The sequence below is a fragment of the Scheffersomyces coipomensis genome (genome assembly GCF_036884675.1).
Source record: "Scheffersomyces coipomensis strain NRRL Y-17651 chromosome Unknown DFJ63scaffold_3, whole genome shotgun sequence".
In the NCBI taxonomy this organism is placed as follows: Eukaryota; Fungi; Ascomycota; class Pichiomycetes; order Serinales; family Debaryomycetaceae; genus Scheffersomyces; species Scheffersomyces coipomensis.
Window position 1 is genome coordinate 1,354,715 of NW_027042894.1, and position 17,800 is coordinate 1,372,514.

The 17,800-nt window shown below is 31.7% G+C and overlaps 6 protein-coding genes across 6 annotated transcripts; 4 read left to right on the forward strand and 2 right to left on the reverse strand. All coding sequences in view use genetic code 12, as the record gives it.

The window, feature by feature from the left end:
- Positions 1-856: 856 nt before the first annotated feature.
- On the forward strand, positions 857-2,861 carry DFJ63DRAFT_120756 (uncharacterized protein). The gene has a single exon (XM_064903303.1). It carries the CDS (start codon positions 990-992, stop codon positions 2,703-2,705), a length of 1,716 nt encoding a protein of 571 aa, XP_064762797.1. The 5' UTR covers positions 857-989; the 3' UTR covers positions 2,706-2,861.
- On the forward strand, positions 2,862-8,056 carry DFJ63DRAFT_121760 (lysophospholipase). The gene has a single exon (XM_064903306.1). It carries the CDS (start codon positions 3,019-3,021, stop codon positions 7,903-7,905), a length of 4,887 nt encoding a protein of 1,628 aa, XP_064762798.1. The 5' UTR covers positions 2,862-3,018; the 3' UTR covers positions 7,906-8,056.
- A 1-nt stretch (position 8,057) lies between these two features.
- On the forward strand, positions 8,058-10,529 carry DFJ63DRAFT_338525 (uncharacterized protein; the record flags this gene model as incomplete). Its single annotated transcript, XM_064908678.1, has 1 exon — positions 8,058-10,529. Exon 1 carries the CDS (start codon positions 8,097-8,099, stop codon positions 10,527-10,529), a length of 2,433 nt encoding a protein of 810 aa, XP_064762799.1. The 5' UTR covers positions 8,058-8,096.
- Positions 10,530-13,298: 2,769 nt separating this feature from the next.
- Positions 13,299-16,061, reverse strand: DFJ63DRAFT_120651 (uncharacterized protein). Its single transcript, XM_064903297.1, has one exon. It carries the CDS (start codon positions 15,939-15,941, stop codon positions 13,449-13,451), a length of 2,493 nt encoding a protein of 830 aa, XP_064762800.1. The 5' UTR covers positions 15,942-16,061; the 3' UTR covers positions 13,299-13,448.
- A 41-nt stretch (positions 16,062-16,102) lies between these two features.
- On the forward strand, positions 16,103-17,142 carry DFJ63DRAFT_318566 (uncharacterized protein). The gene has a single exon (XM_064906957.1). The coding sequence runs from the start codon at positions 16,181-16,183 to the stop codon at positions 17,108-17,110; it is 930 nt and encodes a 309-aa protein (XP_064762801.1). The 5' UTR covers positions 16,103-16,180; the 3' UTR covers positions 17,111-17,142.
- Positions 17,143-17,329: 187 nt separating this feature from the next.
- On the reverse strand, positions 17,330-17,596 carry SMX4 (U4/U6-U5 snRNP complex subunit; the record flags this gene model as incomplete). The annotated part of the gene is made up of 1 exon (XM_064904934.1): positions 17,330-17,596. One exon carries the CDS (start codon positions 17,594-17,596, stop codon positions 17,330-17,332), a length of 267 nt encoding a protein of 88 aa, XP_064762802.1.
- Positions 17,597-17,800: the final 204 nt, after the last annotated feature.

Sequence of the window (17,800 nt, forward strand, 5' to 3'; positions counted from 1 at the left end):
TGGAAGATACTATTGTCATCGGTTATCTCTAGGTAGCATGTAATCTTGCAGTATAGTTTAATCTATATCCAATGACTAAGTACCTGTTGCTAAATCTTATGGTCTAAGTTGGTTTCATAAACCGTTATTTTCCATTTTAGTATATTTATTATTTATTTGCTTGTTTTATGTTATGACGGTTGTAATGATAATACTCCTCTCTCTTACCCCAACCCAGCCCAACTTCATCATCATCATCATCTTCACTTCTTGGTTCCACCGCCCATTGCCGCTAAAAAAAAAAGAATGAGCTAAACTTTTTGTTTGTAAACCTGTAAATTTGTACCATATAATCTGTAAAAAATCATCACATTTTACAAGTTACAACTCAACAAATTTACAGTTTAAATGACGAGTTCCAAAAATGCCGTTAATAATTTCTGCAATTGAAATAACCCCACAGTTTCCATTTCATGAAATGGATTAGAACTAATTATATATATAGTTATATAGGTATAATTCAATTACGTTTAATCTATGGAACGTCAAATACGTCAAAATTTTAAAAAATGTAAACAAAGATCAAAATTAAAGGGGAAGAGAAGGGAGACCAAGAATATTCTTGATATGATGTATAGAAGGATATTATAATTGCATACCCTGCATACCTACCCTCTTTTATTCTATCAATAACTAGTAGCTTTCCATAATTCATTTTATTAATTAACCTATTTATATATACCATGTGTTATGGCTTTATAGTTGTTTAATTAGACGTAAAATTGTATTTTTAGTGTGTGTTCTATATACAGGAGCTCATTCCCCCTGCTCCTTCGCAGGGAATAGTCCGTTCCCCCGCCAATAATCATAAAACGAGGTGAAGGAAGGAAAGGTTAAAATTTCATGTTTCGTCCACCTTTAATTGGTAAATTAAAGGAACGATCTTATATCAATTGACTTGATAAATACGTAATAACAATCCCAATTGGACAATACTACTAGTAACTACAATGTCTGAATCACCAATTTATGGTTCCGATGAGGAATCCCAAGAAATTGAAAGATTAGAATCAACTTTACCCCCATCATTACAAAGATCAGCTTCATCATTATTTGAAACTTTACATAGTTCAACTTCAATTCATCATAGTTCATCTCAACATCTGGCTAATTTAATCACTTCTCCTCAACCAAATCGTGATAGTCATCGTGAAAATCATTTCAATTCAGTTTATCTTAGTAGTAATCATCATTCTAGAACTCCAAGTCAACATCGTGGTGCTACTGCTGCTGCTCTTAATGTCCCCACTTCCATTAATGCTCCTCAACCTCAACATCCTGCCAATAAACAATTCAAAAACCTTTTAATCTCCAAATTATCAAAATCAGAAAATGGTCGTGAATCATCTCCAATCCCCATGCCAAAACCAAAATTCAATGAAGATTATTTTAAACCTGCTATGAATACTAAACAATCTTCTACTGGGGTATTATGGGTTACTGAAAGAGCTTCTGAATATGGATATGATTCAGAACATGTCGGTGATTGGGCTAATTTAGGTCAAGGTGCTCCGGAACATGGTGATACTATTCCTGGTTCATTCCCAAGACCAAAGACTATTCCTGTTACTGATGAATCAAAAGAATATGCTCCAACTGCTGGTATTAAACCGTTAAGAGAAGCTGTGGCCAATTATTATAATGAAACTTATCGTCAAAATAAATCTTCCAAATATACTTATAAAAATGTTTGTATTGTTCCTGGTGGAAGAGCAGGATTAACTAGAATTGCCTCGATTATTCTGGATTGTTATTTAAGTTTCTTTTTACCTGATTATACTGCTTATGCTGAAATGTTATCCTTATTTAAGAATTTCTCCCCAATCCCTGTCCCATTAAATGAAAGTGATAATTATGATATTCATTTAGAAATGATTAAACAAGAATTAACTAGAGGGGTTAGTGCTCTTCTTACATCTAATCCAAGAAATCCAACTGGAAGATGTATGAAACGTGATCAATTGAAACAATTACATGATTTATGTAGAGAGAAATGTCTTTTAATCATGGATGAATTCTATTCTCATTATTATTATGATGATAATTGTTCTGGTTCATCAATTTCATCAGCTGAATATATTGATAATGTAAATCATGATCCTGTTTTAATTCTTAATGGGTTAACTAAAGCTTTTAGATTACCAGGATGGAGAATTTGTTGGATTTTAGGTCCTGAAGAATATATTAGTGCTTTAAGTAGTGCCGGATCATTCTTAGATGGTGGATCAAATTCTCCTTTCCAATTTGCGGCTGTTGATTTCTTGAAGCCTTTAAGTGTAAAACAAGAAATGAAAGCTTTACAAGTTCATTTTAAAATGAAACGTGATTACATTGTGGGTAGATTAGTTAAAATGGGATTCAATTTGAATGAAAAAAATATCCCCAATTCAACCTTCTATTTATGGTTAAATTTATCTCATTTACCTCATAAATTAAGTAATTGTTTAGGTTTCTTTCATGAATGTTTACATGAAAAAGTGATTGTGGTGCCTGGATTTTTCTTCTTGATTAATCCTCAGAATTTATCAAGATTAGAAGATGTTATTTGGTATCATTACGTTAGAATCAGTTATGGTCCTGAATTACATCATTTAGAAAAGGGTATGGATGGGATTGAAAATATCTTGTACAGATTTGGTTGTCTTCCTTATGAACTTAAAAAGTGATCTTTTGTTTATTTTCTTTTTTTATACGACATTTATTTTATTTCAGTTTAGTCTTAGTTTGTTTTCTTTATACCTCCTCCTTCTTATTTATTATCAATACCATTAAGTTAAGTTTATATGTCGATGGATGCAAAATTTGCATATGTAAATTATTTCTCATTTTTGTGGTCCACCAAACTTACTCTAAAATATTTATAGTGTGCGTGCGTGGGTCAGTCTAAATTATATTCTCCACCTCCTCCCCAGATTAACAGCAAGGGTGATATAATTGCTGAACAAATAGCTTATAAATCGATAACTGAAGTGATCTGAAATGGAGTTGTCGTTTCTGTCGATCACATTGCCATCATTACCATCAATCTCCCTCATCATAGAGTCTATACCAACTATATCGTCATTACCATCACCAACTACTTCATTGGCTGATTCAATCATAACTACATCCATATCATCATCATTATCATCTACAAATGTCCTACCGTCAGCTCGTGAATACACTTCATTGCCATTCCTAAGTGCATTCATCTGGTTTTGTCTGTGGTTATTCTTTAAAATCATGAATTTGATTGTTCTTTATATCCCCAGTAAGATCTTAAAACTTCTATCCACTGATTTTGAAATCACTTTAAATCTTTCCACTATATTATTATCCTTAACTTTGATCTTAGGGGTGGGGTTCTTGATTGTGAGGTATAAGTACTTATCTGGTTATTCAGAAGATATCAAGGGGGAAACTAATAAATTAAAAAATGTATCATCTGGAGGACCTAAATTGAAAAACTCCAAATCAAATATTGATCTCTTTGATAATCAAAAGAAAAAGTTCAAAAAGTCAACTTCAAATTACTTAGATGAATTCTTAAGTGCTATTAAAGTATTTGGATATTTAGAAAAATCAGTGTTTCATGAATTAACTAAAAATATGACAACTCAAAAATTATCTCATGATGAGATCTTATACCTTGATGAAAAACTTGGATTTTCAATTGTGGTAGAAGGGGTCATTCAAGTGTACACTAGAATTACAAATGAAACATCATTACCCATCGATGCTGATGATGATGATGGTGATGTGAATTATGAGAAGGGAGATATGTTGATATTAGGTAATCAACGGTATCAGTTATTAAATGAAGTTAAAAGTGGATCTCCATTAAGTTCATTGATAAGTACTTTGGATTTATTTAAACCGATTTATTATGAAGATGAATTATCATCGAATTTAACTAATTATAATATATCCACTGATTCATTCTCCACCTCTAAAAATATGCATTCAAATCCATTGGATCCAAATGTATCACCATTTGATAATATCATGAATGATTCAACCACCGCAGCTGATTCATCTCCTCGTGTGCCTCATATTCATAATGGATCGGAGTATCCTGAAATAGTAGCCCGACCAAAACCAATTCAACATCAACATCATCATACAAAACAAGGTCGTCATCATCATCGTCGTCATACTCATGAACCACAAGGAGCAACCATTGCTATCATTCCATACCTGGCGTTCCAACGTTTACAATCAAAATATCCTAAAGCTACTTCTCATATGGTCACTATGGTACTTACTCGATTATATAAAGTTACCATGAATACGATTCATAATTATCTTGGATTAACGAAAGAAATCATCGAGAGTGAAATAAGATTAAATGATATAAAAAGTACCCCCACAGCAAACTTACCCCGGTATCTTTATGATGGGTTACTTGATAAAATGTATAACAAAGGTAATGTCACTTCATCGAATAATACGAGTAATGATACCAGCAATGATCATGAATTAGATATTCCAGAATCGATTTCAGAACATCTTTCTCATCCTGCGATTCCACATAAACTGCATTTTTCAAATGGTTCTTCTTCACGTTACGTCGTACTTGATTCACGTTTGAAATCAACTCATCCCGGTGATTTACTTTCATCAGTTCCATTATCTCGTAAATCGGAATATTATCAAACTCATAGTGGTGAAAACCCACCCCCTCCAACTTTAACACCATCTGAAAGTAGGAAAAATGTTAGAGTTGCATCTACCAGTGCTGTTACTATCGCTTCATTAACTCCAGATACGTCAACTATCAAGGGAAGTACATCATCCAAATTAAAATTAGAAGGATTTTCTGATGATTATTCAGAAGAAACCGAAGAAAAATCATTACGGATTGCCATTATTGAAAATATGTTTAAATTATTAGGTATTAGTGAACAATCCACTCTTTTATTTTCCAAAATTAATGATCTCAATTCGGGTCAAACTTCTCGATCATCTTCGATCGTAGGGTTATCAAATCTCATGCATCATCATAATGGAAGTAGTCAAGGAAGTTCATATGGTGGTAATGTCGGCAACACACCATCAAGTCGTTATTATGATCCCTTAACTGGCAGATTCAGATTTGATACCTTATCAAATTATTCATCAAGCCCAATCAGTGGAAATTCAACTCCAATCAAAGTTTATAATACCTTGAATCAATCTCAATTAATGAAAATGAATGATAGTAGCGCTACAGAATTAAGTGTTAATTTTAATCGTAAAAGCGTTAATGGTTCAAATTCAAGTCATGGAAATGAAACTAATTTAAATACAGTCAAACATGAATTTTCAAAAGTATTACATATCAAATATTATGGTCCTAATACTACGATTGTTGAACAAGGATATTTCAATTCAGGGTTATTCTATGTGATTGATGGATCTTTAGATATATTGTATAGCCCAAAGAAGACATCTGATTTTAGTGCTCATAATTCCCAATCAACTACTAAGAAATTATACACTGTCAAGCCGGGTGGATTAGCTGGCTATTTAACTTCGATTGTGGGGTTCAGATCATTAGTATCTATAAGAACATCTCGTAATAAAGGTGCTATCGTGGCGCATATTTCTAAATCTGATTATTCAAAATTAATGGATCAATTTTATTTCTTACAATTACCTGTGGCTACGAAATTAAAGACATTATTATCGAAACAAATCTTAACGATTGATTATGCCTTAGAATGGTGTCATATCCCCGCCGGGAATGTACTTTGTTCCCAAGGTGATTTAGCTAATGGATTCCATATTGTTTTAAGTGGTAGATTTAGAGCCTTGAGGAATAATAAATTTGAACCACGATTATCACATAATGAAGATGAGGAATTCGATGTCGAAGTTGATGAAGATGATGATGAAGATTCAGATAATCATGATAATTTAAATGATGAATCCAATAATACAAGAGTGAGTAATGATGATGTTGAAGTGTTAGGTGAATATGGTCATGCTGAAGCTATAGGTGAAGTTGAAGTTTTAACGGCTTCAAGAAGAACTAATTCAATTATTGCCGTTAGAGATTCTGAAACAGCTAGAATTCCAAGAACTTTATTTGAATTACTTTCATTACAAGATCCATCCGTCATGATTAAAGTATCAAGAGTGGTTGCTAATAAAGCTTTGAGTAAAGTCAATGCCCTCTATCAACTACTGCCTGGTGGTAGATCAGGTTCAATTTCTTCATCTACTGTTCCTCATATCTCCAATGAATATAAAACTATTACAATCCTTCCTACTGTTGTTGGTTTACCAGTTCGTGAATTTGCCGATAAGTTAGTTCATGCCCTTAAAGCAATTGGCCGTAGAGTGATTTCGTTAGATCAAGCTTCTACTTTAACTCATTTAGGAAGACATGCATTTGATGAAAGATTAGCTCAATTGAAATTATCCGGTTATTTCGCATACTTGGAAGAAGAATACGAAACTATTGTTTATGTTTGTGATACACCTTTAAAATCAAATTGGACTTCAACTTGTATTTCTCAAGGAGATTGTATTTTATTATTAGCTGATGCTGACGATGATGTGGTTGCCACTGGAGTTGGTGATTATGAACGTTTATTAATGAAACTTAAAACAACTGCCAGAACCGACTTATGTTTAATGCATCCTGAGAAATATGTTGAACCTGGATCTACCAGTATTTGGTTGAAGAATAGATTATGGGTTCAAGGTCATCATCATATCCATATGCAAGTATCGAAAGTAAGTGTCAAGGAAAGAGGAACTAAACGTGCTAACATAATCAGTGATTTGGCGGCTAAAATAAGTAGTAAAACTAATCCAAGTATAAAATTAAGTTTTGAAAATGTTAAGACAAGAGCGTTTTCATCATTTGTCAAATTGAATACCGCATTTTATCGTGATGACAATAAGGTTGTTCAAAGTCATAAGAATGATTTCTTAAGATTAGCTAGAATCTTATCGAATGAAGGGGTTGGTTTAGTTTTAGGAGGAGGTGGATCTCGTGGTATTTCTCATGTTGGAGTTGTAACTGCTTTAGAAAGACATGGTATCCCGATTGATTTAATTGGTGGAACTTCGATTGGATCATTTGTTGGAGGTTTATATGCTAAGGAATATAATATTGTTTCAATTTATGGATGGTCAAAGAAATTCTCTAAAAGAGTGGCGTCACTTTGGAGATCTGCTTTGGATCTAACTTATCCTGTTACATCTTATATAACTGGTTATGAATTCAATAGAGGGATTTGGAAAGTATTTGGGTTTACTGAAATTGAAGATTTTTGGATCAAATACTATTGTAATTCAACCAATCTTACTAATTCCACCATGGATATTCACGAAACAGGATACCTGTGGAGATTCATTAGAGCTTCGATGTCATTAGCTGGTCTTTTACCTCCAATCGCATATAATGGATGTATGTTAATGGACGGAGGGTACCTTGATAATTTACCTGTCCTGGAAATGAAGAAAAAAGGAGCCAAATATATTATTGCAGTTGATGTAGGTTCGGTGGATGATAAGTCACCCATGACTTATGGTGATACCTTATCTGGATTCTGGGTTTTATTCAATAGATGGAATCCATTTTCAAAACATCCAAATGTTCCAACCATGACAGATATCCAATTACGTTTAGCATATGTTGCCAGTGTTAATGCTTTAGAACTTGCTAAAAAGACACCAGGAGTGATCTATTTAAGACCTCCTATTGAAGATTATGCCACTTTAGATTTTGCTAAATTTGATGAGATTTATCATGTTGGGTTAGATTATGCCGACAAACTCTTTACCAACTTGGAAAAAACAGGCAAATTACCGCCTATAGCAGGTATGGTGAGTAAAGACAAAACAGAGAATGGAGAACAAAGTAGAACATTATATAGACGTAACTCTATTTAGAAAAGTAACGAAGAAAGCATCGTATAATATAAAATATCATTTTCAGTATCACCAAATAATTTTGCACTCTTTTTTTTTTGCACTCTTTGGATCATCACAATATCAATACATGAAAAAAAATAAATATATCATTAAACGAAATGAACTTACTTCTATCAACTCAAAAACATAAGCCCAAAACCAATATATATATGAGGCTAATACCGATACTGACATATAATGCCCTAAGGGTGATACAACGACAACACTTAATACCAAGATACTTGTCCACTGGGTCAAGATTCTTCCAACAACATCAAACATTCAAGAAACCAAGAACTGAAGAAAAGCCAATTGCATTAAAGTATGATCCTTCAGGAGATGGTGATTTCTTAAGTTATGGGATATTACCATTCTTACAGGGGACTTTGAATAAGGTTTTACTTCTTCAAAGTGAAATAAAAGGAGCAAGACCAGAACATAATGCTGTCCCCACATCAGAACAGAGAAAGTTATTATCAGTTTTAAATTCAAATCATAGTTTAATATTAAAAGGGAATTATGAACAGGGGAAAACATTAGGATTAATGACATATGTGTTGAATAAGGCATTATCTCGAGTTCCTAGTTATGGACCTTTGAAAAATGTTGGAGTGGAATCCATAATTATACTTCCTACTGATGAACTTATTGAAAAATATCAATTACATTTCATGTCATTACTTGAAGGTATTCCTGAAGATTGTTGTCCAGGTGAATTAACTCCAAGATCAACTGAAGATGGTAATGTGGAATATGATCTTTCAAGAAAACCTTTAAAAATAGAATTTTTGGCAAGTAATAAAAGTCCTCAAATATTACAAACTGGACCTACTGATCCTAATACCCCTCCACAAATTTTAATCACAAGATTATCTAAATTAGAAGATATATTAGACTTGAAGTATAAAAATGCCCATCCAGCCACTAACATTCGTCATTTGAAATCAGTGGAATTCATAGCTGTAGATGAATTTGATTATCTTTTAAAGACAACTGGTATTAAATCTGATGAAATAATCGAACCAGTTTATCCAAAGGGAAAATATAAGAATAATCTTGAATTAACCATAAGAGATATCCAAGATTTTGCTATGAAATCATATCAAGATTCTATCAAGAAAATCTTATCTCCAGAAACTGTTGAACCAAATGAAGATGAAGAACCATTTGAAGATCAAACTACATTTTCCATATCTGATTTGAAACATAAAAGAGAAGATCAAACTAAAATTACTGATGAAAATATGTATAAGAGAATAGAAAAGGAAGCCAAGAAGTTGGTTTATAAGCCAATTCAATATTGTTTCCTTGGTCATACTGAACATCCTCATAAAGAAGTATTAGCTATGAAAGTCAATCTTGCAGAAAATGGAGATACAACCAATGCCTATGCCGATGCTTCTAACTCACCAACATCAGCACTGATTGAAAAGTTAAATAGTGGTATAAATGAACAAAAAGCCAAAGAAAATATGAAACGAGTAACTGATATTCATACTGCATTTGTGGAGAAAATGATAAGATTCAATGATGATCAGAGACAAGTTAGATTAAAGGAAAGACCTCTTATTTCAGTTCAAGAAACATTCGCATGGCCTGAAAATGGTCAAATACCAGATGAAGAATCAGAACAACGAGCCGTGAATGCATACTTCATTTATGGTATTCCTAATAAAGCAGAGGGAAATAAGGTTGCAAGAAGTTATCAAATATGTGATATAGATGCTACTAATTTACCTGATAATGATGTCAATGACATCATGGACGAACACATTGGGTTTGCCAGACATTTCCAAGACAGTTTCAAAGAAAATGAAAGAGAATTTCTAAAATTCGTCACTGCTAGTAGAACTGAAAAATTGGGTTCAACCCATACCGCTCAAATTATTGCTGCAACAGTGAAAAGATACAGAAAAGAAACAGGTAGTGAGGATACATTATGTGTAGTTGTTCCTGCCGATAGTAATATTAATGGAATCACTCATAAATTAAGAGTGAAGAAGAAGACAGATAGATATTTCCTTGGAGAAAGATTCCAACCCCTTGATTATAAAAATGATTTGTTTTTAAAGCATGATGATCAAGATGTATTGGTGGAAAGAAGTATCCCCATTAAGAGAAGAAAAATCAATCTTGTTGTTGATCCCACTCAATTCCTTGGTTTAGAATACAAGGGTCTCACTGATGTCTTGGTTATTGGTTTAAATACTTTAGTACCCCAATCAGCATTTACTCGTGTAAATACTCAATTAGAAAAAATCAATGGGGTTCAAGATGCATATGGTGATTTGATGCCTCTTTTGGTATCTAAATTTTTAAAATCCCCAACTTTCCGTCCTAAGAACATCTTATTCTACGTGGGAACTAAAAAGCGAAAAAATGATGATTTAGATTTTAAAATCAAGAGATTCAGTATGATGGTGGCATATAATCGATTATTAGATTTGATGAATGCTAGATATCTTAGGCCAGATAAGCCTGTTAAACAACGACTTTCAGTTTATTTAAATGAAGACTCCAACAATATTTTAGAACGTGGAATTGACAGTAATAGAAAGGTTAAAAGAACTTTTGTATATAGACCTTGGAAAAAGAGAGATTAGATATTAGTTAATTATTGTATAAAGTAGAAAATCCTAATCTTTGTGTACTTGAAAATATTTGTACATTTATAATTTATGTATATACATGAAAAAACTATTTGAATAAACTAGTTATTTATAAATTGTAGAAAAAGAACCGCCCCTCTATGAAATGTTATTTGAAGCAACTGGTTTCCCTCTAAAAAATTCATTAATTCTAGATTGACCTGAGTTCTTCACCACTGTTGCTTTACCGCTATCATCTCCACCTACACTTCTTAATGTTTTATAAAATTCAACAACTCTTGAATGTGCTCTAACTTTAGATTCATCAAAATTAAGAACTTGTAACCCCTCTCTTGAAACTGCTCTTGATAAAGCAACATAAGCTTGTCCATCTTCAAACACTTTTCTCAAATCAACTTTCACTTTAGGTAAGGTTTGTCCTTGAGATTTATGAATTGATAATGACCATGCTAACATCAATGGAATTTGAACTCTTGAAACCAATACAGTTTCTTTATCATCTTCAAGTGACCATTGCTCAGGTTCAACTAAAATAGTTCTAGTTTCACCACTAGGCAGTAAAAATTTCACTAATGGATATTTCTTATTATTGGTTTTTTGACTAAATTCTTCTCTGATTTGCTGTTTTCTTTGTAAATTATCAAGTTCTTCTTTAGATAGATTAGCACTCATTTCAGAAGTTGATCTATCAAAAATATAATCTGATGAATCATTTCCTTCCTCATAATTTATATCACCCTGTTCTTGAGCTTTCATATATGTATCTCTATCCATAAAGTCTATAACTTGACCTAAAGATCCATTGACAATGGTAGAATCTATATTTTTGATACACATAACTTGAGCATCTTTCTTTAAAAGTAATTCTGCTGGAGCTAAGAAATTTGATAAAACATTTTGCTTTTGAGGATTTTCTAATACACCACCATCTATAGATTTGAAAACTAAAGGTGTCCCTTTAAGTTTACCTAATCGGAAATTATTTGCCCTTTCAACTTCATTCCTAGTAGCATAAATTTCAGCTGGAGTTATACCGGGTGGACAAACCAAATCTCTTTTTAATTTCAAAAATTCATTACAAGTTCTTTCTGAAACTCTACCATCTCGTAATTCATTTAACATATCAATAAAAGTTTGATCACCCTTTTGACGGAAAACTTCCTTTAAGATGATGGTTTCTCTTATAGTTTCTAACCATGATCTACATTCAAATGCAAATAATACTTCTTTCCTTTGTGCAAATTCTTTCCCATCATTACCTATATTCTTTACCACCGGTGGTAACTGATAAAAATCACCACATATAACCATTTGAATACCACCAAATGGAGCATCACATTTTCGTACTGCTCGAGCTATTTGATCCAATTTATCGAAAAATACACCATCAACCATTGAAATTTCATCAATAATTAATACCTTGGCGCTTCTCCATTTATTCAGAGAAGTTTTATGTCTTCTAACTTTGTCGATTAACTTTTCAACCTCAAGTGCACCTAACCCGACCCCAGCAAAACTATGAAGTGTAGTTCCTCCTATATTACATGCTGCTAATCCAGTGGAAGCAGTAACAAAAACACCTTCTGAATATTTCCGTCTTAATTCTTTGATGATGTGACGTAAAAGAACTGATTTACCAGTACCAGCTGAACCAGTATAGAATAAACTAGCACCGTCCATGACTCTACTTAGGACATATTGTTGCTCAGCGGATAAGATGATAGGTTTGACAGTTTTACCAGCGGTTTCTAAACCTTCAAGATTTATCTTATCTCCTTCTGGCAAAGTTGGATTTTGAGTGGATAATAACAATGTAGCATATTTTGGTTTTTCAATTTTTGGCTTTGTTTTGGCTGGTGGTATATTGGTTGGTTCATTTTTAACCTTATAGTCTTTTTGAGGTATGGTAGAAGTTGAAAAATATCGTATGGGTTGTAATGATGGTTTCTTTATTATAGGACTACTGGTAATGAATTGGTCCTGACTAAATGAAGGTAATTTAATCATACTTTTTTGACGACTAAAATCATCATCATTTTCAATATCAGATCCATCAAATTCAACAAATTGAAATTTATTAGATTCTACAGCTCTTGCTTGTTTGAGGATATTACCAAGTAAATCACTTGATTGTCTCTTAAGTCGTATACTTGAACCTGAAGTATTCACGTTTGAAGGTGGCATAACCCTATTCGACTTTTTCCTGCTAAAGCTTTCGGCTGCCTTTAAGATTTCCAAGTCATCATCTTCATCACCAAACTCAAATGAATCAAATTGTTTGACCAACCCTTCATTGTGTTCTTTCTTCACATCAGTACTCTTCGTCCAACTCTTATCTTGAGATTGAGTTGAATCAAAGTCAGAATCAAAATCAATTTCACTTAATATCTGTATCACATGAGGATCAGTCTCTATTCTATGTTTAGTGGGTGATTGTATCACCTTGACGCGTGACGATGACGTCATTAACTTTGGTATTTGTCTTGATTGAATGATTGATTGATGTTTCTTGTCTTGATTACTATGATTATGGTTGTTTTTAAATTTTGATACTGTTAGTATCCACCGTCTGGCTGATTGATTATAGCACCTACTGTAACTCACACGATACATATAACAATCAAAGCTATTCCTTCTTTTAAGTTTCTTTTCAATACACTTGGTGCTTCCGTAGTTGATCTATAGTCACCTCTGATTCATTTACCAACTGTTAGTTCAGTATAATCCTTGCTTTCAAAAGGTTGTTATCAATCATAAAAACCGTTTTATGAAATTTTTAAATTTTTGAAGTTTACGCGACTTGATCAGAAAATGTCAAAATTTTTTGATTTACGACATGACAAATATTTATGACAAAAGTTATGACATATCATAAACATATTAACTTTATACATATACTAAATATTACGAAGATCAATGATGTTGATTAGCTCCAATGGCCCAACCTAAACCAGAAACAAAAAGATTAGATATCTTTTCACTAGCATTATTAGTGGTAGCTGTAGCATCAAGGATAATTTCATTAGCTAAATTACCTATATTCTCTTTAACATCAGTCAAAGTTCTTAATTGATTACTAGTTTGGGATTGTTTCAAGTTATCAAGTCTAGATTGACTATAATATTCTTCTATTTGTTCATTGATTCTATCCCATTGACTTAAGATAACTTTACTATTATCTGAACTTGAATCAGAGTGGTAGGTAAACTCTAAAGTTCTAGAAAGTAATTCTCGTTGTTGTAACCAAATCTTCACTTTTTCTGTCTCTTTCTTATCACTTATATCATCTTCATACCATGATGGGGATATATATTTACCCACTTGATAAAACGTTAACCAGATATCATTCAAATCATCATCATTCTTTTGATAATGTTGTAATAATTCCAAACATTTCTCATAAGCAAAAGTGAAATTATTATCAATCAATGATGATTCAATACATGCTGATTTTAATTTATTGAAATAATAAGTTGAATTTTTACTAGTATCAATATCGAAATAAATTAATAAATCATTTAAAATTCGGTATAATTTCTCAAATGCCACATAAGACTTTGGATTTTGTTCAAGAATGATATTTATAAGATGAAGGGTTTGAATTTGATCTGTATTGGATTCAGACGGACCAAAATTATTAACAAGTTGATATGGAGTGAATGGCTTATTCTTTTCCACTGCAATTCTAAAATTCTTCATATTAGCCATAGCTTTGAATAAATGTTTGAAACGAATTATCAAATGTTTATTAACTTGACTTAAATCAGATCGATTTGAAACTTTATCAAGAATTTCAACACATTTAGCTGCATCATGGAGTTTACCAATCTTTTCATTAAAATTACTAGCATTATTAAATGAATCCCAATATTTCTCTAATACTAATTCAAAATACTCATTAGCTTCGATTTTGGAACTATATCGTGATTCAACTAAATCAAAGAAATTAGAAAATAATAATCTCCCAATGATAAGTTTATTGATTTTGGTGCTTTCTTTCGGTTCATTGATGAAATTACTTATGAATGAATCCACTGAAGTTAACAATTGAGAACTATTATTGGAATTTATACCACTAAATATTTGTAATACTTCCTTCTCTTTCATTGGTTCAGCTGAATATTTCAAATGTAAATATTTCGATATTGTTAATCTATTAATTGGATATAATTCTTGACATGTAGTGACAATTTCTTTTAAGGTAGCTATAGAACTACCATTTGGTTCGATAAATAATGGTCGTATAGGATTAGTATTTGATTCAATAAACTCTTGCAAGGAGTCGTACACAGGGAACAAATCTTTAAATGAATTACTTGATAATTCAATGTGCTTCTTCTCAGTAGTTATTAAGTCCAAAGTTTCAATTATAGTATCATAAATCTTAGTTAATTCCACTGAGGATACTTTCTTTTCATCATTTTCGAAATAAACTGCAAAATAATAACATGATGCTAAATAATATTCAATTATAATCTTGAAATTATCAAATTGTAAATAAGGAGTTTGAACAATCGATTGAATAGTATGTTTCCAAACTTGATACTTCTTAGATGGATGAATTCCTGATAAATGATCAGGATTTAAGAATAACCATGAATGTAAAGGTTCGAAATCATCTCCATAATAATGTATAAGGGGTAAAATAACATGAGTATTCCAATTCTCTATTGATAATTTGTTACTGGTATATGAATGATGGATGACGGGATAGATTAATATTGTGAAATGATCTTGTAATGATTGTAAGTTTAAAAAGTCTTTGAATAGTACAACTTGATTATTATCATCATTTAAGGATCCATAATTGTCCCAATAATATATATACAGTTGGACCAAACCATTATACCATAGTTTGAATGGTTCATAGTTTTGTAATGGTTTAAACAAACTTTGGAAAGATTTGGCATCATGATAATAATGAGAAAGTCTTAATACTTTGGCCTTAACAAATTTAAATATGATTTCTTGTTTGGTATCGTGTTTACTCAAAATGAATGAAAGATGTTGACATTGAGCTGTTGTATCAGTCAATATAGCTGATGCCGTCTTTAATATTGATTTATCATGATTTGGAATATCAATCGATTTAGTACTTAACCAATTTTTAATCTCTTCTAAATCATTAAACTCAGATGAAGGTAACTCTTCCTTGGTTAAAGTTTCCACAAACTTGATCACTGAATCCAATGAATAACTTGATGGATCAGCATAGATCAATACCAATTCAAGTATATGAATCACAGAAGTATATTGAACATTGAAAGTTGATTGATTCAACTGCACACGTAAGTCATTTATGATCTGAATGATCTCAGAAGCAGACAAATTCTGAGTCAATGCCAGCACAAGACCAATATAGATTGTAGCATCAACCACTGTACTGTCATCAACCAGAGCTATCATGATCGTTTTATTAAGGTGTTGTAGTGTTGATTTGGTCAATTGATCAAAAGTGTTGCCAAAACCTTCTTGTTATGATCAGAATTTTGATTTGTGCTGCCAATTCAATTTTTCTGAACTCTCAAAACTTTTTTTGAACTTTTTCAATATGTGGGAAGTTATAAGTAACAGGTAAAGGATTCAGTTGAACCAAACAACAAGTAGTTGAACTGATACATTGAAGAGAAGGAGTTACATAGGAGATGTCTACATATTTGAATACGAAGCAACAACGGTTGATTGAAGAGTATACCAAAAACCATGTTAAATATTATGATAAAATCTCTGGTCAATACTTGAAAACAAGACAAGATATATTACAATTAAACTCTAGTATAATACAAGATATCAAACTAAAGCAAGAGGTATCGAATAGTAATAAGATCAAACTTTATGAATTACAATTTGAATTGGATAAAAACTTGGAAGCCTACAAACATCACATCAATGATTTAAGTCAACATATATCGATAAAGATTGAATTAAAAAGTCCATATCAAGATGATATCAATCAACAACATCAGAAGTTGATTGAAAGAAGATCGAAATTAAATGATAAGATTATAGATATTGAACAAGTTCAAAAACCAAAATTGGATAAAATGAAGTTATTAGTCAAAAGTTTTGATCTTAATTCAAAATCATCAACTACAAAAGCATATATTCAAGCCAGAAAGGAAGGTGAAAGTGAAAATAGTACTGAGATTGATCTTCAAAGTCTTAGATTCACTCGAGATGAGATTCAATTTCTTTTTGAAGATGTTTATGTTGATTTACATGCTAAATATAAGGATGATCCAAAATTTGATCAAGCATTTAATTTAAATCAAAGTATTGAAGAACAATTAAAGAATGGTAAACCATTCGTTAGATTAGAAAATAAAGAAGATCCAAAGAATCCCATATATCAATATAAAATCGATAAATCTACTTTACAACTGTTGGATAGATATACTACTATAGATGATTATGATAAATTAATTAAAAGTACTTTAACTAGTATAGAACTGTTGGTTCAACAAGGTATAGAATCAAAGGAGAGTTGGACTAATAATGCTAGAAAGATCGAAATCATTAAAGAATCATTAGATAAACATGATGATCAAAATAAAGATATTGACATGATTGAATAGAAGTAATATAAATATATAGTATTAACTTTATATGGATGTATATTAGTTTGTTTGTATATAAAATGTGTTTAGAAAATAAAGTTGATAAATACGAATTAAATTATATGGTACACCGTTGCATTGCGTTATGTTGCTTTTGAACTATTTATACATGATGAATTGGCATGATGAATGCAATAAAACTTTGGATTAATGATATTGATTATTAAATGGTTTAATTTATTCTGTGGTTGGACTCACTAAAATGACAGAATCTCCTCTAACAAACACCATTTCAGTCTTTTTAACTATAGGCTCACTATCAGTTTCATTGAATATAAACTCTTGAGCTTCACTTAACACCATATTACAATGGGAATCATACCCTTGAAGTCTACCTTTCATTTCTCTAGCTCCTCTTAACTTCACCAAAACAAATTCGTCTAATTGGAAACGAATCAAATCAAGTGGCTCTTGCAGTTGTTGTCCTGTTCTTAAAGTTGACATTATTACGTATGACTTATTCCTATAATGATATTCTTATCAACTTGTTTGATGATATTTCTACTATATCACCTCTGAACTTTTGAACTGGTCCTTTCAAACTGTTCTGGAAAATTTATGCTATGAAATGTCGTCAACTCAAATGTCTTTTTTTAATGTCGTGATATTTTTTTTTTTTTCATCCTTTCAAAATATTTTTCAATTCTG